Source organism: Mustelus asterias, unplaced genomic scaffold (assembly GCF_964213995.1).
Source record: "Mustelus asterias unplaced genomic scaffold, sMusAst1.hap1.1 HAP1_SCAFFOLD_772, whole genome shotgun sequence".
Classification (NCBI taxonomy): domain Eukaryota; kingdom Metazoa; phylum Chordata; class Chondrichthyes; order Carcharhiniformes; family Triakidae; genus Mustelus; species Mustelus asterias.
In genome coordinates this window covers 61929-87130 of record NW_027590719.1, presented here as the reverse complement: position 1 = coordinate 87130, position 25202 = coordinate 61929, and the positions used below count along the sequence as shown (strand labels likewise).

General features: G+C 48.8%; 1 protein-coding gene across 2 annotated transcripts in view; it reads left to right on the top strand.

Moving 5' to 3' along the window:
* The window catches only part of LOC144487396 (CD166 antigen-like), a 40232-nt gene that overhangs the window by 2435 nt on the left and 12595 nt on the right, over positions 1 to 25202 (top strand). For both annotated transcript variants that reach the window (XR_013496404.1, XM_078205485.1), the window contains exons 2-9: positions 4750 to 4859; positions 5498 to 5699; positions 7517 to 7581; positions 11283 to 11370; positions 15448 to 15630; positions 17597 to 17724; positions 21611 to 21743; positions 24188 to 24223. Coding sequence is in view for 1 of the 2 variants with exons in the window: in XM_078205485.1 (XP_078061611.1) it covers positions 4750 to 4859; positions 5498 to 5699; positions 7517 to 7581; positions 11283 to 11370; positions 15448 to 15630; positions 17597 to 17724; positions 21611 to 21743; positions 24188 to 24223 (945 nt within the window). In the remaining variant the exon portion in view is untranslated. The remainder of the gene's footprint in view (positions 1 to 4749; positions 4860 to 5497; positions 5700 to 7516; positions 7582 to 11282; positions 11371 to 15447; positions 15631 to 17596; positions 17725 to 21610; positions 21744 to 24187; positions 24224 to 25202) is intronic.

Here is a 25202-nt window from a genome sequence, read left to right as displayed (position 1 = left end):
GTGCTGAGGGAGTGCCGCACTGTCAGAGGGTCAGTACTGAGGGAGTGCCGCACTGTCAGAGGGTCAGTGCTGAGGGAGTGCCGCACTGTCAGGGGGTCAGTACTGAGGGAGTGCTGCACTGTCAGAGGGTCAGTACTGAGGGAGCGCTGCACTGTCAGAGGGTCAGTACTGAGGGAGTGCTGCACTGTCAGAGGGTCAGTACTGAGGGAGCGCTGCACTGTCAGAGGGTCAGTACTGAGGGAGCGCTGCACTGTCAGAGGGTCAGTACTGAGGGAGTGCCGCACTGTCAGAGGGTCAGTACTGAGGGAGTGCCGCACTGTCAGACAGTCAGTGCTGAGGGAGTGCCGCACTGTCAGAGGGTCAGTGCTGAGGGAGTGCCGCAATGTCAGAGGGTCAGTACCGAGGGAGTGCCGCACTGTCAGAGGGTCAGTGCTGAGGGAGTGCTGCACTGTCAGAGGGTCAGTGCTGAGGGAGTGCCGCAATGTCAGAGGGTCAGTACCGAGGGAGTGCCGCACTGTCAGAGGGTCAGTGCTGAGGGAGTGCTGCACTGTCAGAGGGTCAGTGCTGAGGGAGTGCCGCACTGTCAGAGGGTCAGTGCCGAGGGAGTGCCGCACTGTCAGAGGGTCAGTACTGAGGGAGTGCTGCACTGTCAGAGGGTCAGTGCTGAGGGAGTGCTGCACTGTCAGAGGGTCAGTGCTGAGGGAGTGCCGCACTGTCAGAGGGTCAGTGCTGAGGGAGTGCCGCACTGTCAGAGGGTCAGTACTGAGGGAGTGCCGCACTGTCAGAGGATCAGTACTGAGGGTGTGTATGGTATGCTTTGTCTGTATAGTGCACTAGAAACAATACTTTTCACTGTCTACTAATACATGTGACAATAATATATCAAATCAAATCAGTTCTGGGGATCAGTCACATGCAGGGCAGACCCGGTAAGGACGGCAGATTCCCCTCTCTAAAGGACATTAGTGAACCAGATGGAGTTTTACAACAATCGACAATGGTTTCATGGTCATCAGTAGATTCGTAATTCCAGATTGTTTTTATTGAATTCAAATTCCACCATCTGCCGTGGCGGGTTTCGAACACAGGTCCCCGGAATATTAGCTGCGTTTCTGGATTGATGGTGTAGTTATAATACCACTAGGCCATCACCTCCCCCTGCCTCGGGCCTCTTGTTTACAAGCCCAGTGATATCATCATCACAGAATCTTACAATCCCTCCAGTGCAGAGGGAGGCCATTTGGCCCATCGAATCTGCTCCGACAACAACCCCACCCAGCTCCTATCCCCGTAACCCCATGCATTTACCCTACTAATCCACCTGACACTAAGGGGTAATTTAGCACGGCCAATCCACCTAACCCGCACATCTTCGGGCTGTGGGAGGAAACCGGAGCACCCGGAGGAAACCCACGCAGACACGGGGAGAATGTGCGGACTCCATGGTAGCACGGTGGTTAGCACTGCTGCCTCACAGCGTCAGGGATACGGGTTCGATTCCCGGCTCGGGTCACTGTCTGTGTGGAGTTTGCACATTCTCCCCGTGTCTACGTGGGTTTCCTCCGGGTGCTCCGGTTTCCTCCCACATATCAAAGATGTACGGGTTAGGTTGATTGCCCCGAGTGCCAGGTAGATTAGCAGGGTAAATATGTGGTTTTACGGGGATAGGGCCTGGGTGGGATTGTGGTCGGTGCTGACCCGATGGGCCGAATGGCCTCCTTCTGCACTGTAGGGATTCTATGATTTCACGCAGACAGTGACCGGAGGCAGGAATTGAACCCGGGTCCCTGGCACGGTGAGGCAGCAGTGCTAATCAAAGTGCCACCCATCATGTCACCATCTCCTGCGTGTTGGCCTTTTTTGGGTTAACAGCAGTAGGGAGACGTTTCCGTGCTTGCTTTTCACAGATAACTGGATGGCGACGAGATGGGAATCAGTAAGTGCGGAGTAAACACGATGTACCACCCCCACCCACAGCCCGCGGTGCGGTAAACGTGGCGCCTGTCTGCCTCTCGTTGCATAACCGAGAGGGGCTGGGATTGAGTCAGGGACAATCTGCTTTAATCAACCTTGTGGGAGAAATTGGAACAGGCGAACTCTCACGACAAGGCTCAGATTGTGCGCTGATATCTCCCAGCAGCTGTCCTCCTACACCGCAGAACGAAACTCTTCAGGAACTATCTGGAAAGCTTACACTGCACCTTTTGTCTCAGTTCCAGTAGACTTGCAGGGAGCAGTAACCTGATCTGCTGCTTGACTGCACGTCAGGGGCAAGGGACACGGGGTATCACTCTTTCTCTGACTCACCTCCACCGAACATGCCCAGTTCCCTCGCCAATCACTCTTTCATTTGATTTAATTTGATTTGTTATTGTCACATGTATCAGTATGCAGTGAAAAGTATTGTTTCTTATGCGCGATACAGACAAAGCATACCATTCATAGAGAAGGAAAGAATCATAGAATCCCTACAGTACATTTGGCCCATCGAGTCTGCACCGACCACAATCCCACCCAGGCCCTATCCCCATAACCCCATGCATTCACCCTCGCTAGGCCCCCTGACACTAAGGGGCAATTTAGCACGGCCAATCCACCTAATTCGCACATCTTTCGATGAGTAGCCACATGAAAGGAGAGAGTGCAGAATGTAGTGTTACAGTCATAGCTCGGGTGCAGAGAAAGATCAATTTAATGCGAGGTAGGTCCATTCAAAAGTCTGACAGCAGCAGGGAAGGAGCTGTTCTTGTGTCGGTTGGTACGTGACCTCAGTCTTTTGTGTCTTTTTCCCGAAGGAAGAAGGTGGAAGAGAGAATGTCCGGGGTGCGTGGGGTCCCTAATTACGCTGGCTGCTTTGCCGAGGCAGCGGGAAGTGTAGACAGAGTCAATGGATGGGAGGCTGGTTTGCGTGATGGGCTGGGCTTCGTTCACGACTCTGGGAGAATTTCACAGTAACTTCATTGCAGTGTTAATGTCAGCCTTACTTGGGACATAAGTAAATAAACTTTACTTTACTTTACTTTGTAGTTCCTCGCGGTCTTAGGCAGAGCAGGAGCCATACCAAATTGTGTGGCTAACACGATGCTGTCTTCAACTGGGCCGGCAGTGAGCTTGGCAGTCAGTGAGTGGTGTTGGGCACTGCCAGGCTTCTGGAGTGCGATGCTCAGAGGCTAACAATGGCCATGACTGAGCTTTCCACTGTGTGAAGGAACAGAGGAGGCAGGAGATCAGAGGGCTGATCAGGAGTCTCATGTGGCACAGACAGGTCCTTTCTCCAATCTCAATATCAACAAAACGAAGGAGATTGTCATCGACTTCAGGAAGCATAATGGAGAACATGCCCCTGTCTACACCAATGGGGACGAAGTAGAAAGGGTTGAGAGCTTCAAGGTTTTAGGTGTCCAGATCACCAACAATCTGTCCTGGTCCATCCACACCGATGCTATAGTTAAGAAAGCCCACCAAGCTTTTACTTTCTCAGAAGACGAAGAAAAATTTGGCATATCAGTTATGACCCTCACCAATTTTTACAGATGCACAACAGAAAGCATTCTTTCTGGTTGTATCACAGCTTGGAATGGCTCCTGCTCTGCCCAAGACCGCAAGAAACTACAAAACATTGTGAATGTAGCCCAATCCATCACGCAAACCAGCCTCCCATCCATTGACTCTGTCTACACTTCCCACTGCCTCGGCAAAGCAGCCAGCATAATCAAGGACCCCACGCACCCCGGACCTTCTCCCTTCCACCTTCTTCCATTGGGAAAAAGATACAAAAGTCTAAGGTCATGTACAACCCACTCAAGGACAGCTTCTTCCCTGCTGCTGTCAGAGTTTTGAATAGACCTACCTTGCAATAAGTTGATCTTTCTCTACACCCTAGCTATGACTGTAACACTACATTCTGCACTCTCTCCTTACCTTCTCTATGAACGGTATGTTTTGTTTGTATAGCACGCAAGAAACAATACTTTTCACTGTTCACTAATACATGTGACAATAATAAATCAAATCAGATCAAAATCAGATGGTCAAATGACCGACTAAAACATGCAGCGCCCAATCTGAAGTACTAAACCTTATCGCCAAAACTTTTTTTTCAGTTGAAAACATTTGACTCCACACAGACAGTGACCCGAGGCCAGAATTGAACCCGGGTCTCTGGTGCTGTGAGGCAGCAGTGCTAACCACTGTGCCACCATGCTGCCCTTATGAAGTTACTGTGAAGATCCCCTAGTCACCACACTCCGGCGCCTGTTCGGGTACACTGAGGGAGAATTTAGCACGGCCAATGCACCCTAACCAGCACGTCTTTCGGACTGTGGGAGGAAACCGGAGCACCGGGAGGAAACCCGCACAGCCAATGGGCAGACTCTGCACAGACGGTGACCCAAGCCAGGAATTGAACCCATGTCCCTGGCGCTGTGAGGCAGCAGTGCTCATCAGCATGCCACCGTGGACAGTCACTTTGGGGGGAGCAATTCGGAGTCACTGAACAATAGGCATCTTTCATCAATGGGAAGCAGAGGGCACGGTGGGATGTTACACAGACACAAGGCCTTCATGGTGGCCTGTGCTCTGTGGGTCTGTACCAAGGCTCTCCCGACACCGTAACTCAGTGCCATATCTCCACTAGTGACACTCAGACACACGCTAAAAACATTAAACACAATCAAAAACTCGAAGTCCATGGACTGCGAATAGAACTTAAACTTGACATGTTTGACATAATGTTTTATTTTCCAACAGAAGATGGGACTTTAGCACCCCAAAAGATCTCTGCCATATATGGTGAGGAACTGCAGCTTCCCTGTCCTGTGCCTCATCTAAATAATACAGAGGTCACACAATGGTTTCTGGTAAGTGCCTTTGTCGGTTCTTCTGGCTGTTAGCTCGTGGTCACTGGTAGTGTTCTGAGTCTAACACAATGAGATTCTGCCGTTATCATAGAATCGTAGAATTCCTACAGTGCAGAAGGAGGCCATTCAGCCCATCGGCTCCCACCCAGGCCCTATCCCCGTAAGCCCACATATTTACCCTGATAGTCCCCCTGACACTAAGGGGCAATTTAGCATGGCCAATCCACCTAACCCGCATATCTTTGGAGTGTGGGAAGGAGCACCCGGAGGAGACCCACGCAGACATGGGGAGAACATGCAGACTCTGCACAGACAGTGACTCGAGGTTGGACTCGAACCCAGGTCCCTGGCACTGTGAGGCGGCAGTGCTAACCACTGTGCCACCCTGCCGCCCCCCAGTGGATAATTTGTTGGATAACAGCACCACCACCCCCCCACCCACCTGCTCCCCTCCCATGTGAAGCATCTGGGGGAGATCTTGCCATGTTAAGGGTGCTATATAAATGCGAGCTGTTGTTGCTTTGATATACAGCGATCTTTTGAGCACCCACCCTGCCCCCCCAAAGAAAATCACTGCCTCGATGCAAGGGCCCTCAGCCATCCTCACCTGTCCTTTGCTTGTGTATTTTTTCCACCAGAGAACTAGCTCCGCGGAGCAGTGGGAGCCGATCGGCGTGGCAACGGGGGTCGAGGCACTGGCGGAGGGAGGTCATTTTGAGATGCTGGGGAACTGGACGCTGAGGGTCCAATCCGTGACCGTCGAGGACGAGGGGCTGTTCAAGTGTCAAGTGACGAGGAACGGGTTGGCGGAGGTCTCCGTGATCAGTGTCTCGGTTTTCAGTAAGTTCTTCCTAGGCCCCGCCCCGCTCGACATAACAGCACCAAGCGTCAGCCGATCTTTAAGAACTGATCCCCTATCCGGGGAGCGCTTCGAGTATGACTGTTAGACAGGGCTGGCAAACTGTTACAAAACCAAAGCAGGTGGATGGGGCTTAAGGGCCAGATCATTAAAGACAAGAGGGCAGCACAATGGTTAGCGTTGCTGGCTCTCAGCACCAGGGACCCGGGTTCGATTCCAGTCTCAGGTCACTGTCTGTGTGGAGTTTGCACGCTCTCCCCGTGTCTGCGTGGGTTTCCTCCGGGTGCTCCGGTTTCCTCCCACAGTCCGAAAGACGTGCTGGTTAGGTTGATTGGCCGTGATAAATTGACCTTTAGTGTCAGGGGGATTAGCTAGGATAAATGAGTTTGCGGGAATAGGGCCTGGGAGGGATTGTGGTCGGTACAAACTTAATGAGCCAAATGGCCTCCTTCTGTACTGTAGGGCTTCTATGATTCTATGATAAAGAACAAAACTATGCACGAACTGACCCTTCGGCCCATCAACCTGATACATGGCTTCTATCCCTCTGTTTGCCTCCCCTTCATGAGTCCATCGAGATAGGCCTTGAACGCTGCTAGTGTGCCTGCTTCTCTGGCAGCGCGCTCCAGGCACCCACCACTCCCTGCATCAAAAACATCTCCCTTAAACATTCCCCTTCTCACCTTGAACCTGTGCCCCCTTGTAATTGACATTTCCACCCTGAAAAAAAGCCTCTGACCATCCACCCTGTCGATGCCTCTCATAATTTTGTAGACCTCTATCAGGTCTCCCCTCAGCCTCCGATTTTCCAGTGAAAACAATCCAAGTTTATCCAACATCTCCTCATAGCCAACACCCTCGAGACCGGGCAACATCCTTCTTTGCACTTGAATGGCCAATGCATCCTAACCAGCACGTCTTTCAGACTGTGGGAGGAAACCAGAGGACCCAGAGGAAACCCCCGCAGACACGGGGAGAGCGTGCAGACTCCGCACAGACAGTGACCCGAGCTGGGAATCGAACCCGGGTCCCTGTTGCTGTGAGGCAGCAGCGCTGACCACTGTGCCACCGTGCCGCCCATGAGATAACCCCCTCATCCCGGTTGTCCAGTAGCATTGGTGAGACCACACAGAACCACACAATCTCTATAGAGCAGAAGGGGGCCATTCGGCCCATCGAATCTTACTCAGGCCCACCCACCTCATTCGCCATGATCCCACGCATTTACAATGGCTAATCCACCTGACCTGCACATCTTTAGACTAAGTATCGAGTACAGTTTTGGTCTCCTTGTTTGCTTTCATTCGAAGTAGTTCAGAGAAGGTCACTTGACAGACTCCTGAGAAGAGTTTGCGCAGACTGGGCCTGTACCGGCTGGAGTTTAGAAGAATCAGGTGAGTTTATTGAAACATATTAGATCCAGGTTTGATTTGATTTGATTTATTATTGTCACATGTATTAACATACAGTGAAAAGTATTGTTTCTTGCGCACTATACGGACAAAGCATACCGTTCATAGAGAAGGAAAGGAGAGAGTGCAGAATGTAGTGTTACAGTCATAGCCAGGGTGTAGAGAAAGATCAGCTTAATGCAAGGTCGGTCCATTCAAAAGTTTGATGGCAGCAGGGAAGAAGCTATTCTCTAAAGGGTGGGTGCTGGGAGGATGTCTCCCCTTGTGGTACTGGGACTCCGGGGACATAGTTTAATCTTTAAGGTATTGTAGACTTGTGGAAGTGATATGAATAACTGTGACACACTGTGTGCTGTCAAAACTAACGAAACTATGTTTACTTTCAGAGCGACCAGCCAAACCTGAGCTAATAGGAAATGGCCTAATATCTACAGCTGGAATACTTCCTGAGGTATGATGTTTGCACTGGCGGCTGGTCGATGGCACAGTGGTTAGCACTGCTGCTTCGCAGCGGCAGGGACCCAGGTTCGATCCTCAGCTTGGATCACTGTCTGTGCGGAGTCTGCATGTTCTCCCTGTGTCTGCGTGGGTTTCCTCCGGGTGCTCCGGTTTCCTCCCACACTCCAAAGGCGTGCTGGTTAGTGCATTGGCCATGCTAAATTCCCCCTCAGTGTACCCGAACAGTTTAAAGTTGAAAGTTTATTTATTCGAGCCACATTGAATGTATTCAAGAGGGGGCTGGATATAGCACTTGGGGCAAATGGGATCAAAGGTTATGGGGAGAAAGCAGGATTAGGCTATTGAGTTGGACGATCAGCCATCATCGTGATGAATGGCGGGGCAAACTCGAAGGGCTGAATGACCTCCTCCTGCTATCTTAAGTAGGCTCACATTAACACTGAAGTTACTGTGAAAATCCCCTAGTCGCCACACTCCGACGCCTGTTTGGGTACACTGAGGGAGAATTTAGCATGGCCAATCCACCTAACCAGCACGTCTTTCGGACCGTGGGAGGAAACCGGAGCTCCTGGAGGAAACCCACGCAGAGACGGGGAGAACATGCAGACTCCGCACAGACAGTGACCCAAGCCAGGAATTGAACCCGGATCTCTGGCGCTGTGAGGCAGCAGTGCTAACCACTGTGCCACCGTGCTGCCCTACGTAGGCGCCGGAGTGTGGCGGCTATGGGATTTTCACGGTAACTTCATTGCAGAGTTAATGTAAGCCTACTTGTGACACTAATGAATAAACTAAACTGGTTTGGGATTCTATTTGCAATGGTGAACTCCCACCCCAAGTCAGACATAGCCATTTTGCTCCCGTGTCATTACGATGGGGGTCGGGGGTCGGGGGGGCTGGGGGGCGGGGGGGCGGCGGGGGGAGGGGGGAGCATCTCTTTGGAAAAGGGAAGGAATTTGAGAAAGGGTCCCTGGGGGAGACAGCAGATTATGTCAGAGTTGCTTCATTCAAAGGCAAATTCGGAAGATTTCTGTCAGAGAAAAGAATATATTGGGATATAAGAATGTTTTGATATGATATAGGTGTGGCAATGCTTGGGTGGAATCGAGGATGAGTGGTTTTCATAGAATTATAGAAATTCTAGTGCAGAAAGAGGCCATTCAGCCCATCCAGCCTGCGCTGACCACAATCCCACCCAGCCCCTGTCCCCATCATCCTCAGTGACCCTTGCATTAACCCTCATCATCTCTGTGTCAATTGTAGATGAATTGATAAAGTATTTTTCTGTTCGTTCATGGAATGTGGGCCACTATTTATTACCCATCCCTGAGGGTATTTAAGAGAGCTTGGGTCTGGAGTCACATGTAGGCCAGTCCAGGTAAAGACGGCAAATTTCCTTCCAATGGCACAGTGGTTAGCACTGCTGCCTCACAGCGCCAGGGACCCGGGTTCAATTCCCGGCTCGGGTCACTGTCTGTGTGGAGTTTGCATGTTCTCCCCATGTCTGCGTGAGTTTCCTCCGGGTGCTCCGGTTTCCTCCCACAGTCTGAAAGATGTGCGGATTAGATGGATCGGCCATGCTAAATTGCGCCTTAGTGTCGGGGGGGGGGGGCGGTGATTAGCAGGGTAAATGTCTGAGGTTACAGGGATAGGGCCTGGGTGGGATTGTTGTCAGTGCAGGTTTGATGGGCTGAATGGTCTCCTTCTGCACTGTCGGGATTCTATGATTCTAATGGACATTAGTGAACCAGATGAATTTTTCCGACAATGGACCATGGTTTCATGGTCATCAGTAGATTCTTAATTCCAGATTTTTATTAAATTCAAATTTCACCATCTGCCATGGGATAAGCAGACCTGTGCAGAGGTCACTGGCGGACTATCCTGGGGATATACCCCTCCTATTACCCTGGGTCTCTGGATTGCTACTCCAGCGACAATACCACGATGCCAAAATCCCAGAGATTGATAGCTCTGAAAGGGACAGCCAGTCATGTTAATGTAGACCAGAGCCACCTACTGATGGCGGTGCCACTTGCCAATTGAGTGCAAACTGGATGATCGCGCCAGGAGGCAGTGGCCTGGTGGTATTGTCACTCGACGGGTAATCCAGAGTAATCCTCTGGGGACCCAGGTTCAAATCCCACCATGGTGGATGGTGAAATTTTAATTGAATTTTTAAAAAATCTGTTATCAAAAGTCGAACGATTAATCATAGAGTCGTATAATCCCTGCAGGGCAGAAGGAGGCCATTTGGCCCATCACGTCTGCACTAACCCTCTGACTCACCACCCAGGCTCACCACCCCGCCCTATCCTCGTAACCTTGTGCATTTACCACAGCCAATCCATCTAACCTGCACATTTTTTAAACTAAGGAGCAATTTACTATGGCTAATCCACCTAACCTACACATCTTTGGACACCAAGGGGCAATCTAGCATGGCCAATCCATCTAACCTATCATCTTTGGATACCAAGGGGCAACTTAGCATGGCCAACCCATCTAACCTACACATCGTTGGACACCAAGGCGCAATTTAGCATGGCCAATCCACCGAACCTACACATCTTTGGATACTAAGGGGCAATTTACCACAGCCAATCCATCCAACCTACACATTTTTTGACACTAAGGGACAATTTAAAATGGCCAAGCCCCCTAACCTACACATCTTTGGACTGTTGGAGGAAACCAGAGCACCCGGAGGAAACCCACGCAGACACGGGGAGAATATGTAGACTCCGCACAAACAGTGACCCGAGACTGGAATTGAACCTGGGTCCCTGGCGCTGTGAGGCAATAGTGCTAACCACTGTGCCACCATGCCGCCCTATGACTTTGAAACCATGCCAATTGTCATTAAAAACACATCTGGTTCACGAATGCCCGTTTAGGGAGGGAAATCTGCCATCTTTACCTGGTCTGGCCGACACTCAGTGTAGCTGACTCTGAAATGGCTGAGCAAGTCATTCAGTTCAAGGGCAATTAGGGGTGGGCAATAAATCCTGGCCCAGCCAGCAATGCCCATGTCCAATGAATAAATAAGCATTCCTGTGCAGAGGTCACTGGTGAACAATGCCTACGAATGAGGGATACAATTCAACTTGAGGTGGAGAAATAGGCAATAACGGATTATTGATCACCCATTACATCACCCAAATGTACTTTCCTTTAAAGTCAAACATCTGGCCCATCTACCTCGGCGCAGAGTGTATTACACACAAGATGCACTGCCACAACTCACCAAAGTTCCTTCGATTGCGCCTTCCAAGCCTGTCACGTCTGCCACCGAGAAGGAAAAGGGCGGCACGGTGGCACAGTGGTTAGCGCTGCTGCCTCACAGCGCCAGGGAGTCGTGTTCGAATCCCGGCTTGGGTCACTGTCTGTGCGGAGTCGGCACGTTCTCCCCGTGTCTGCGTGGGTTTCCTCCGGGTGCTCCGGTTTCCTCCCACACTCCAAAGTTGTGCGGGTTAGGTGGATTGGCCATGATAAATTGCCCCTTCGTGTCAGGGGACTCGCTAGGGTAAATGCATGGGGTTATGGGGATAGGACCGGTTGGGATTGTGATCGGTGCAGACCCGATGGGCTGAATGGCCTCCTTCTGCACTGTATGGATTCTGTGGGCCCCAAAGTGTGTCCGTTTGATGTTTTAATTGGGCTTGGCTTCAATTTTGTGTCTCTTCTCTGCAGATTGGGAAGTGTATCGCTAAGGATGGCTACCCCGTCGGTGACATTGCCTGGTACAAGAATGGCAAAGAGCTACATCCGAATGGAAATGGTGAGAAGCTGGCACCACCCTTTCCCTTCCAAACCCCTCCAAGGCCTGTCCCCTCTCTACCTCTTAATGGTCGGTTACTAATTTAAACTCTTTCAAGCATTCCAGTTTAATGTGGCAAACAAGAGCTGGAGGCGACGCTTAATGCTCTTAACAATCTCCATTTATTTAATTCTTCAGCTACCAACTCAAACTTACAACAGTTGCAACACCTTGACTTTTTTACTGAACTGTAACTCGGGGAGGCGATGGCTAGTGGCATTATCGCAAGACTATTAATCCAGAGACTCAGATAATGTTCTGGGGACCTGGGTTCGAAGCCCGCCACGGCAGATGGTGGAATTTGAATTCAATAAAAAAATATCCGGAATTAAGAATCGACTGATGATTGTCGGAAAAACCCATCCGTTCCACGAATGTCGTTTAGGGAAGGAAATCTGCTGTCCTTACCTGGTCTGGCCCACATGTGACTCCAGAGCCACAGCAATGTGGTTGGACTCTCAACTGCCCTCAGACAACTAGGGATGGGCAATAAATGCTGACCCAGCCAGTGACGCCCATGTCCCACGAATGAATAAAAATCTCTTAATTGATCATTAATTCTAATTATTTAACTGAAAATAGATACTACCCAGTTTAGACTGAAATGGCCAGGTCTGTTCCGATTGTAGGATCTATCCCCATAGTCTCTGAAGATATTCTTCAGGGCACACTTCTTGCGATGGTTGATCTCGAGAGTTGTTACGACAGACGAAAGGGTGCACATGTGTCTATTGTCCTCAAAAATGTTTCAATGTGGGGCAGTACAGTAGCACAGTGGGTTAGCACTGCTGCCTCACAGCGCCAGGGACCCGGGTTCAGTTCCTGGCTTGGGTCACTGTCTGTGTGGAGTCTGTACGCTCTCCCCGTGTCTGCATGGGTTTCCTCCCACAATCCAAAGATATGCAGGATTGGCCATGCTAAATTGTCTCTTAGAGTCAGGGGGATTAGTTTGGGTAAATGTATGGGGTTATGGGGATAAGGCCTGGGTAGGATTGTAGTCGGTGCAGACTCGATGGGCCGAATAGCCTCCTTCTGCACGATTGTAGAGAGGATTGTATGATTCTATGTACTTTTATGATTCTATAACTTTCCAGAAGATTCGACCCGAACCCTCCCGACCTCTGTAATCCCCTCCATCCCTAAAAGCCTCCGAGATATCTGCGCTTCTCCAAAGCCTGGTCGCTCCAACCTTAGCAGCTGCATTTCCAGTCGCTTGGGCCCTCAATTTTGGAATTCCTTCCTCTACATCTCCCTTCAATCTTTCATTTTGTTGCTTAAACCTGCCTGTTCCCAGGGTTGTTTTGCCTCAGAATCAAACTGCCGGGGGCTGGAACGTGAGCTGATATTTTTCCAGGATTATTGATCCGGTAACATAACCCGAGGGCAGCAGCTGAGTTACTGCGAATCCCCCCCAAAGGCCGAGGGAAGAGTACTCTGAGAGACTCAGAAGGAGGCCATTCGGCCCGTTGAGTCTGCACTGACCACAATCCCACCCAACCCATATATTGACCCTGTTAATCCACCCGACACAAAGGGGCAATTTAGCGTGGCCAATCAACCTAACCGGCACATCTTTGGACTGTGGGAGGAAACCAGAGCACCCGAAGGAAACCCATGCAGACACGGGGAGAACGCCATACAGACAGTGACCAGAGCCAGGAATTGAACCTGGGTCCCTGGCACTGTGAGGCAGCAGTGCTAACCACTGTGCCACCCGTGCTGCCCTCGAAGAAGGCGGAAGAGAGTACGTCCGGGGTCCTTGATTATGCTGGCTGCTTTGCTGAGGCAGCGGGAAGTGTAGACAGAGTCAATGGATGGGAGGCTGGTTTGCGTGATGGACTGGGTTTCATTCACGACCCTTTGTAGTTTCTTGTGGTCTTGGGCAGAGCACTGATACAACCCGAAAGGATGCTTTCTATGGTAAAAGTTGGTAAAAAGAAGAGTAAACCGGCTGGGATTTTTTAAAAAACAAGAGTCTGACAACATAACGGCCCCTGACACCAACATCAGATTGTTATTCCCAAATTTATTTTCTAATTCTCAAACTAAGCTTGGAGCTCACGTCCTTCAGTATATCCTGTTCCTGCTTCTGGTGTGGTGAGAAACATAACCACACTACCATATCCCACATTTGCAGGGTAGGCAGGCATGGAGGGTACACTTAAGAAGGGTAAAGTAATTCCTGTCGTAGTATAACTTGTGTATTATGTTTCCAATACCTGGCACACCTTCCCTGAACTATGTGGGGAATGTCGATTAGAAATAACTTCTGGGATTGCAGTATCAGGTAACCCAAACCCCTTTGATTTAAACATCGAATGCCAAAAGTTAGTGATTAATATGATTACTACCAGGGACCAACCTGCGGTACCGGTTAACCCTTAGTTAACTAGGAATGTGGTGGTAGTTGTATTACTGGACTAGCTGTAATCCAAGGAATGGGAGTTTAAAATCGCACCCTGACAGCTACGAGAATTGGGATTCAACTGAAAACAGATAAAGGGCGAGGGTTTACAACCTCACTTGTCCCGAAACCCAACATCAACGGACCTTTCATAGAATCCCTACAGTGCAGAAGGAGGCCATTCGGCCATCAAGCCTGCACTGACCACAATCCCACCCAGGCCCTATCCCCGTAACCCCACATATTTACCCTGCTAATCCCCCTGACGCTAGGGTCAATTTAGCATGGCCAATCAACCTAACCAGCACATCTTTCAGACTGTGGGAGGAAACCGGAGCACCCGGAGGAAACCCACGCAGACACGGGGAGAACATGCAGACTCCGCACTGGCAGTGACCCGAGATCAGAATTGAACCCAGGACCCTGATGCTGTGAGGCAGCAGTGCTAACCACTGTGCCACTGTGCTGCCCCAGATACTGGGCCATCACCTCACCGCTTATATCTTCACAAATGCAGACAAATGTTTGAGGATTACACAAGTTACAGTGTGTATCTCATGGGAAGGTTATGAGGGGCTACTCCAAAGATGCACTGGGGAATCCCCTCCAGATGTTCCCAGGTAAGGGTTTGCACAGTAATTGCCCAGAAGTGCAATTGCCCAGAAGTCCCACTCACCTCCACAGGACTCCCACCACACCCCTAACCCTAACCCCAAGTGGCTCCCGCTAATCTCTAATTTCCCTCCTCCCATGTGACTCCTCCAAACTCCCTCAAGCCCCCCCAAGGGACTCCCCCCATCACCTTCCTCCTCCCCCACACAACATCCACCACCCCCCAACACCCCCCAACAACCCCTGATTCCTGGGATGGCAGATCTGTTATATGGGGAGAGGTTAAGTCAGTTAGGATTGTATTCACTGGAGTTGCGAAGATTGCGAGGGGATCTCATACAAACATCTAAAATTCTAACAGGGTTAGACACAGTAGATTCAGAAAGAATGTTGCCGATGGTGGGGGGAGTCCAGAACTAGGGGGTCATAGTTTGAGGATAAGGGGCAAACCTTTTAGGACTGAGGTGAGGAGAAATTTCTTCATCCAGAGGGTGGTGAATGTGTGGAATTCACTACCACAGAAAGTAGTTGAGGCCAAAACGTTGTGTGATTTCAAGAAGGAATTAGATATAGCTCTTGGGGCGAAAGGGTTCGAGGGATATAGGGGATCAGGATATTGAATTTGATGATCAGCCATGATCAATATGAATGGTGGAGAAGACTCAAAGGGCCGAATGGCCTATTCCTGCTTCTAGTCTCGATGTTTCAATGTAAAGTGGAAAATCAGACATGACCATTTTGAATGGCGGAGCAGGATCTGCGGTCCTACTCCCTACGCCTCTTTCTTTTTTTCCTAAACTTAAACCGGACTGTACAAAATGAAGAATAAATGAACACTCCATGGATTACAGGACCAGACTTTGGTCAATAAAGAGCCTCTTTCTCTTAATCAAGACTAACATCATGTTTAACTTTAACTGTCCCTTTCACGATCCAAAAAATAACCCCATTTCTTCCCGCTTTCCACCTGCGTTTTATTCACTCTTTCCTCGTTTTTAACCACCGCACCTCTCTGTTTTCAGTGACGCAGATCCAGGTTCGTATCATGAAGGACCAGAACACCAGACTCTGCACAATAGAGTCGACATTATACTATACAGCAAGCAAAAGTGACATGAATGCTATGTTCCTTTGTGAAGTGGCATATCCTGATCAAGGCGGCAATGATAAGCAGAGCTCCGAACCCATTATAATCGAAGTGCATTGTAAGTACCGATTCAACTCTTTCAGGAGAGTTGAATACTGCTCCCATTTTGGGGGGGATTATATCTAAACCACTTCCCACTCTCGTTTCCTCTTCACCCCCCTCACATTCAATGAGATTGTCCAATGGGACTCCAAAGACGTGCGGGTTAGATTGATTGGCTGTGCTAAGTTGCCCCTTAGTGTCAGGGGGTTTAGCAGGCAGCACCAGAGATCCGACACAGGGAGGACGTGCAGACGCCGCACAGACGGCTTGGGTCACCGTCTGTGCGGAGTCTGCATGTTCTCCTCATGTCTGCTCTGGATGGGTTTCCTCAGGGTGCTCCGGTTTCTTCCCACAGTCCAAAGATTTGCAGGTTAGGTGGATTGGCCACGCTAAATTGCCCCTTAGTGTCCAAAAATGTGTGGGTTAGGTAGATTAGCCATCCTAAATTGTTCGTTACTGTCCAAAGATGTGTAGGTTAGGCGGATTGGCCATGTTAAATTGTCCCTTTATGTCCAAACATGTGCAGGTTAGATGGATTGGCCATGTTAAATTGTCCATTATTGTCCAAAGAAATGCAGGTTCGTGGATTTGCCATGCTAAATTGCCCCTTAGTGTCCAAGGTTGTGTCGGTTACATGAATTGGCCATACTAAATTGTCCCTTAGTGTCCCACAATGTGTAGGTTAGGCGGATTGGCCATGTTAAATTGTCCCTTAGTGTCCAAAGATGTGCAGGTTAGGTGGATTAGCCATGCTAAATTGCCCATATTGTCCAAAGAAATGCAGGTTTGGTGGATTGGCCATGCTAAATTGCCCCTCAGTGTCCAAAAATGTGCAGGTTAGGTGGATTAAGCATGCTAAATTGCCCCTTAGTGTCCAAAGTTGTGTCGGTTACGTGGATTGGCCATGCTAAATAGTCCCTTCGTGTCCAAAGATGTGCAGGTTAGGTGGATTGGCCATGCTAAATGCACGGGGTTACGGGGATAGAGTGGGGGTGGTGTGGGCCAGATTCTCTTTTGGAGAATCGGTGCAGACTCGATGGGCTGAATGGCCTGCTTCTGCACTGTGTATGTAAGCACCTCTAACAGTGTCATCTGCCTCATGAGAGGGGATAGCATGCCCTGCCATCCTCTTGAGCCTGAAGATCATGGGGTTCAAGTGCCACTCCAGATAGTAAACATCTTTTCCCAAAGGTAAGGGAGTCAAAAACTACAGGGCATAGGTTTAAGGTGAGAGAGGAAAGATACAAAAGGGTCCAGAGGGGCAATTTGTTCACACAGAGGGTGGTGAGTGTCTGGAACAAGCTGCGAGAGGTAATAGTAGAGGCGGGTACAATTTTGTCTTTTAAAAAGCGACCCTAAGGGACAGTTACGTGAGTAAGATGGGTATAGAGGGATATGGGCCAAACACGGGCAATTGGGACTAGCTTAGTGGTATAAAAATAAAGAGTGGCTTGGACAAGTTGGGCCGAAGGGCCTGTTTCCATTCTGTAAACCTCTATGACTGCAAAACACCAGACTGGCATTATCAGTGTTGGCAGCACCGAGGGAGCTCTGCACCATCAGAGAGGTCCTGGAGTTGTCTCAAAGACAATTTCCATGTTCTAATGAGAATGACATCTTGTAACAACATGCTAATTACCTAAACAAATTAACTTTGATATTTGTAATGGATTGAGACATTAAAACGGGGACCAGGTCTACCCTGTCAGGTGGACATAAAAGATCCCATGGCCACTATTTCAGGACGGTTCGCCCTGGTATTACCACCAAATGTCCAGACTTCAACGAATGCTACTGAAACAAAAAGGAAAGGCAGATGTTCCGGCTGCTATTGTTTGTGGGATCTTTCTGTGCATGAGTCGATGCTTATGACCGTGACGTGACGTCTCTTCAAAAGCATTTGATTGGCTGTAAAGTGTTTCTGGGGGGATCTCGAGGTCCCCAAAGGCCATGAACAAATCCAAATACCTTCCTGTGCACAGATCCAATCCAAAGCGTTACGATAGAGGTGAGCCCATCCAGTGACGAGATCACAGAAGGCGACACCATCACCCTCCGTTGCCTGGCAGACACCAACCCTGAACCAACAGAGTATTCCTGGAAGAAAGATGTAAGTCACAAAGGCTGAATGGCACTGACCTCTGCTGATTTGATTTGATTTATTATTGTCACATGTATTAGCTTACAGTGAAAAGTATTGTTTTTTGCACGCTATACAGACAAGGCATACCATTCATAGAGTATATCGGGTAGAAGAAGAAGAAAGGGTGCAGAATATGGTGTTACAGTCATAGCTAGGGTGCAGAGAAAGATCAACTTAATATTTGATTTGATTTATTATTGTCACATGCATTGGGATATAGTGAAAGGTATTGTTTCTTGCGCGCTATACAGACAAAGCATAGCATTCATAGAGTACATCAGGGAGAAGGAAAGGATAGAGTGCAGTCATAACTAGATTGGCCATGCTAAATTGACCCTAGTGTCAGGGGGATTAGCAGGGTAAATGTGTCGGGTTATGGGAATAGGGCCCGGGTGGGATTGTGGTCGGTGCAGACTCGATGGGCCAAATGGCCTTCTTCTGCACCGTAGAGATTCTATGATTCTATGATTCCAGGGTGTAGAGAAAGATCAACTTAGTGCGAGGTAGGTCCATTCAAACGTCTGATGACAGCAGGGAAGAAGCTGTTCTTGAGTCGGTTGGTACGTGATCTCAGACTTTTATACCTTTTCCCCGATGGAAGAAGGTGGAAGAGAGAATGTCCGGGGTGCGTGGGCTCCTTGATTATGCCGGCTGCTTTGCCGAGGCAGTGGGAAGTGTAGACAGAGTCAATGGATAGGAAGGTGGTTTGCGTGCTGGATTGGGCTACATTCATGATCCTTTGTAGTTTCTTGCGGTCTTGGGCAGAGCAGGAGCTATACCAAGCTGTGATACAACCGGAAAAGATGCTTTCGATAAAAGTTGAATGAATGCGGTCATCTTTTCTTCAAGCGTCTGGGCAGGATTCCAGTATTTCCGATAGCTTTAGTGTCCCGTGGGTTGTCCCAGAGTGTGTTCAGTGGAGATTCTGACTCAGAGGGGTTTAGTTTCGCCCGGACATCCCATTGGCACCTCGGGCAACCTTGTGTACCAACTACCGCACCTGCGGAGTCATTTGGAGTCACCACAGTGCAGGAGGAGGACATTCAACCCATCTATTCCTTACTTGGTCTCTATCAAACAATGCAGTCAGTCCCATTCCCCGCACCGCACCCCCCAACCACCACCACCCCGTTGTATCCCCATGCCTCGACAGGTTTATTTCCCATGGGTCGGGCGGCACAGTGGCACAGTGGGTTAGTGCTGCTGCCTCACAGCGCCAGGGATTCCCAGCCTGGGTCACTGTCTATGTGGAGTCTGCACGTTCTCCTCGTGTCTGCGTGGGTTACCTCCAGGTGCTCCGGTTTCCTCCCACAGACCGAGAGACGTGCTGGTTAGGGTGCGTTGGCCGTGCAAAATTCTCCCTCAGTGCACCCGAACAGGCGCTGGAGTGTGGCGACGAGGGGATTTTCACAGTAACTTCATTGAATGTTAATATAAGCCTTACTTGTGATACTAATAAATAAATTTTAAAACTTTGCCTAACCAATTTATTCTATAAATTGTAGAAGTGCTATTTCAACAACCTGACGCTGGTGTAGCAATAACCCCGTCACTCAGCAGTTACTTTGGTGATGCCACTGGCAATGTCCTTACGCTGGGTTCAATCTGCCAGATTAACCCTTGGCTTGCTGGTGGGTTTGAGGAGAATCAGGTCAGCTCCTGGCTCGAGTGCTGAAGCTCGGATTATAGCTTGACCCCATGCAGCGGGAACATGGCGTACGGGGCTTTACGCTCCGGCCACACCCAAATTTTCCGCCCCCCCCCCCCCCCCCCCACCAAATCAGGCACCCGAACCCAACCCAAGCCACTCCGGCTGGAGTTAGGTTATTCATTCCGAATCCACCCCCTCCCTTCCCAACTGCCTGAGGCTCCTTAGGCAGCTCCTTCCAAATCCACGACCAACACCCTCTTTCCTGCCTTGGAAATTATGGTAATGAATGGGGTAGTCAAACACATCGTGATCTTCACTCCTCTTCACTTATAAGGGAATAGAAATAAAATACAGCACGGACTCAGGACTGGGGGCAGCTAGTTAGACAGCTCCCTCATATAAGACGCGTCCCACATTACTAACAACATCACTCACGCACGCTCATTCCCACTAAAGATGTCCATGTTTACATTCAAATAGGAAGATGCTTACTATAACACTCTACAACAGAAATATATCACTGTTCCCGCACTGTCGCTGGGACAAAATCCTGGAACTCCCTCCCTAACAGCACTGTGGGTGTACCTACACATCAGAGACTGCAGTGGTTCATACACACACAAACATACACACACAAACATACACACACAAACATACACACACAAACATACATGCACACAGATATGGGTGTGCACACGCATGCGCGCACACACACACACACGAACACACACACAAACATACACATAGATATGGGCGTGCACACACACACATGGCCATGTGCACACACACACACACACACACACTGTTACGACACAGAGGTTAATCCCCTTACCTCGCATCGTAATCTGCTACAATTATTTGGGAAGGTGTTAATTAAGTTTATTAATATAAAGGCCTGATACTCGCTTTAAGTGAATAATTAACAAGGTATGTTATTTAAATAGCCAGAAACTTTAACTAAACAAGTAACATATTAATTAAGGTAAGGTTCAACTGAAATGCTGCTCGAATAATACAAGGAACATTCATTACCAAAACAGTAATAACAGAATTTTAGTCACTCTCAAAGAAACTATATACAACCAGGTCTGATAGCGTTTAGAAGTTTTGGAGCTCTTTGGTAGGTGTCCACTGTCTGTAGGCGCTGTCTGATTTGGCACTTTTCGCTGGTTAGTGGGTGATTTATCTCATGAGCTGTCTGAAGCTGCAGAGTTAGGAACGAACTGCTCCAGTTGATCTAACTGCCCTTAACTACTGCAGGTGGTCTGGGCCCTGCTTCTGGTTGAACTCCTGGCTCAACCCCTGGTGGAACTGAACTCAAAGAAGTTGAGTTACTCTTTTATAATCGAAATGACCTATCACCATTCCTGTACTCAGATAGGCCTGAGGCTGACAGCAGCAGCAAATTCAAATCTGAAACGTTCCCTTGAGCTGAGTTCCTTCTTTAAACTCACAGGCTAACAAAATGCGAAAACCTGCAGAGCCAGTTACCAAGGCAACCATAATGCTTTTAGTCTCTGAAGCAAATGTCACAACTTAGAGTCTGTGTGCACTCTGCATTTTAAACATCTCAGCACCGACACAAACCAGCTTTTAAAGGGATCACGCATTGTATTTTACATTCTTTACAGACATTCTGTACATCTTCATAAGCTCAAATTCACAACACGCATACACAGACACACACACACACACACACACACACACACACACACTGACACACACACACACACACACACACATGCACACACATGCACATACAAACACAACACACACAATCACACACACGCACATACACAACACACACATGCACACACAATCACACACACACAAGCACACATATACACACACACACACACATATATACACACACACACACACATACACACACATACATGCACTGACACACACACACACACATACACACACGGACACACATACACACATGCACACACACGTACATACACATACAAACACAACACACACATGCACACACAATCACACACACACAAGCACACATATGCACACACACATATACACGCACAATCACGCACACATACATACACATACACACATATACACACACATGTATATACGCACACATATACACACACACACATATACACACACACACACACATACACGCAGTGTTTATGGTGATATGCTGCCAGTGTTTTACTAACTCTTGGATCTGGACCTTAGGGGGTATCGTTCAGCAGTGAGTCCCAGCTCACACTCCCGGCAGTGACCAAGAGTGTTGAAGGAGAGTACCATTGCATTGTCTTCGACTTTGACTTCAACCGCAAGTCAGCCATCACAGTAATCCGACTGAGAGGTAGGCCTTTCCCTCCTGAGCTCACCAACTGCACCAATAACAGTGTTTATATCACTCTTCACTCAAAGGCTGGCAAACGTTCTGAATTCTCTCCCTCAGAGGGTGGTGGATGTTCCACCATCGAATACAGTCAAGGTTGGAATAGACAGATTGTTCATCTCTCGGGAAATCAAGGGAGCATTCAGGAAAGTGGAGTCAAAACCCAAGATTAGCTATGATGGCATAGAATGGCGGAGCAGGCTTGATAGGCCGAATGGCCAACTCAAAGAACAAAGAAGAACAAAGAAAATTACAGCACAGGACCAGGCCCTTGGGCCCTCCAAGCCTGCACCGACCATGCTGCCTGACTGAACTAAAACCCCCTCGCTTCCGGGGACCATATCCCTCTATTCCCATCCTATTCATGTATTTATCAAGGTGCCCCTGAAAAGTCATTATCGTACCTGCTTCCAATAACTCCCCCGGCAGCGAGTTCCAGACACCCACCACCCTCTGTGTAAAAGATCTGCCTCGTACATCTCCTTTAAACCTTGCCCCTCGCACCTTAAACCTGTGCCCCCTAGTAATTGACTCTTCCACACTGGGAAAAAGCATCTGACTATCCACTCTGTCCATGCCCCTCATAATCTTGTAGACTTCAATCAAGTCGCCCCTCAACCTCTGTCGTTCCAGTGAGAACAAACCAAGTTTCTCCAACCTCTCCTCATAGCTAATGCCCTCCATTCCAGGCAACATCCTGGTAAATCTTTTCTGTACCCTCTCCAAAGCCTCCACATCCTTCTGGTAGTGTGGCGACCAGAATTGAACACTATATTCCAAGTGCGGCCTAACTAAGGCTCTATTAAGCTACAACTCCTGATATCTTCTCTTGCCCTGATGGAGTGAAGCACTCCCAAAGATGCCTCACAGAAGTGTTATCAGGTAAAGCCTGACAACGAACCACACAGGGCATGGTGGCACAACAGTTTACACTGCTGCCTCACAGCGCCCGGGTTCGATTCCCGCCTTGGGTCACTGTCTGTGAGGAGTTTGCACGTTCTCCCCATGTCTGCATGGGTTTCCTCTGGGCGCTCCAGTTTCCTCCCACAGTCCAACGATGTTAGGTGGTTAGCCATGCTAAATTGTCCCTTAGTGTCAGTGGAATTAGTAGGGTAAATATTTGGGGTTAAGGGGATAGGGCCTGGGTGGGATTGTGGTTGGTGCAGACTCGATGGGCCAACTGGCTACTCCTTCTGCAGTGTGTGGGATTCTATGATGGCGATGTTTGTTGGACAAGAGGTGAAAAGCTTTGTCAGAGGGCTGAGTTTTAAAAGAGAAAGAGGCAGAGAGGTTCGTGGAGATAGTTCCTGCGCTTAGGGCTCAGGTAACTGAAAGCACGGAATTGGGAGTGCTTTAAGGAGGGGTTGGAGAAGGGAGCAGAGGGGGGGGGCGCGGAACTGGAGGCACACAGAAAGCTCGGAGGATTGTGTGGTTGGAAGAGAAGGTTACAAAGCGAGGAAGGGATGGGACAATGGAGGGAGATGAAGAGGAAAATGAGAATTTCAAACACAATTGGATGGTCGGATTGTAAACCAATGAACTTTAAAAGATATACTGATTTAGTTGGGTTTCTTTGTGTACTTTTTTTGCAACAAGAGAAGATAATGTTGTGTTAGATGGATTAGGAGGTCAGATATGATTTGATTTATTATTGTCACATGTATTAGAATACAGTGAAAAGTATTGTTTCTTGCGCGCTATACAGACAAAGCATACCGTTCATAAAGAAGGAAAGGAGAGAGTGCAGAATGAGGTGTCACAGTCATAGCTAGGGTGTAGAGAAAGATCAACGTAATATAAGATGGGTCCATTCAAAAGTCTGATGGCAGCAGGGAAGAAGCTGTCCTTGAGTCGGTTGGTCCCTGACCTCAGACTTTTGTATCGTTTTCCTAACGGAAGAAGGTGGAAGAGAGAATGTCCGGGCGCGTGGAGTCTTTAATTATGCTGGCTGCTTTTCTGAAGCAGCGGGAAGTGTAGACAGAGTCAATGGATGGGAGGCTGGTTTGAGTGATGGACTGGGCTACGTTCACAACCTTCTGTAGTTCTTGAGGTCTTGAACAGAGCAGGAGCCATACCAAGCTGTGATACAACCAGAAAGGATGCTTTCTATGGTGCATCTGTAAAAGTTGGTGAGAGTTGTAGCCGACATGCCAAATTTCCATAGCCTCCTGGGAAAGTAGAGGTGTTGGTGGGCTTTTTTAACTATAGCGTCTGCATGGAGGGACCAAGACAGGTTGTTGGCGATCTGGACACCCAAAAACTTGAAGTTCTCGACTATTTCCACTTCATCCCCATTGATGTTGACAGGGGCATGTTCTCCTTTACGCTTCCTGAAGTCGATGACTATCTCCTGCGTTACTTGCCGTTTTCTGGTTTAATTGATTTCTTTGTGTACTCTGTTGCAGGAACAGAAGATAACAATGAGTTAGATGGATTCAGAGGTAAGATATCCAATGGTTCATTGTCACAGAACTGCTCGATGCTCCATCCAGCGTTGACCATCAGACCATAAGATATAGGAGCAGAATTAGGCCATTCGGCCCATTGAGTCTGCTCCACCATTCAATCATGGCTGATATGATTCTCATCCCCATTCTCCTGCCTTCTCCCCATCACCCTTGATCCCCCTATTGATAAAGAACTTATCTATCTCTGTCTTAAAGACACTCAATGACCTGGCCTCCACAGCCTTCTGCGGCAAAGTGTTCCACAGATTCACCACCCTCTGGCTGAAGAAATTCCTCCTCATCTCTGTTTTAAAGGAGTGTCCCTTCACTCTGAGTTTGTGCCCTCGAGTTCTGGTCCCTCCCACTCGTGGAAACATCCTCTCCACGTCCACTCTATCCAGCCTCTCAGTATTCTGTAAGTTTCAATTAGATCCCCCCATCATCCTTCTAAACTCCATCGAGTATGTGTCCAGACTCCTCAACCGCTCCTCATTTGACAAGCCCTTGAATAACCCTTTGGTGTTGCTGTGAGAACGGTTCCGATCAAAAGGAGCATTAATTCAGTGATCGCTTGTCCAAATAGGTCTCAGGGATCAGTCCACATACAATAGGACCGTGACTCCCTCTGTCTCCTATATGTAGTGCAACATCCTATTGGCATTGTTATCAGCCTGTTGGAGATATTCAATGTTATCTTCACTGAGAATCCTTTTGCATTCTGAACCTGAGTTGGGGAGGCAATGGCCTTGCGGCATGATCGCTAGACTATTAATCCAAAAATTCAGCTCATGCTCTGGGGACCCAGGTTCGAATCCCACCACGGCGGATGGTGGAATTTGAACTCAATAATTTAAAAAATCTTGAATTAAGAATCTACTGATGACCATGAAACCATTGTCGGAAAAACCCATCTAGTTCACTTATGTCCTTTAGAGAAGGAAATCTGCTGTCCTTACCCGGTCTGGCCTACATG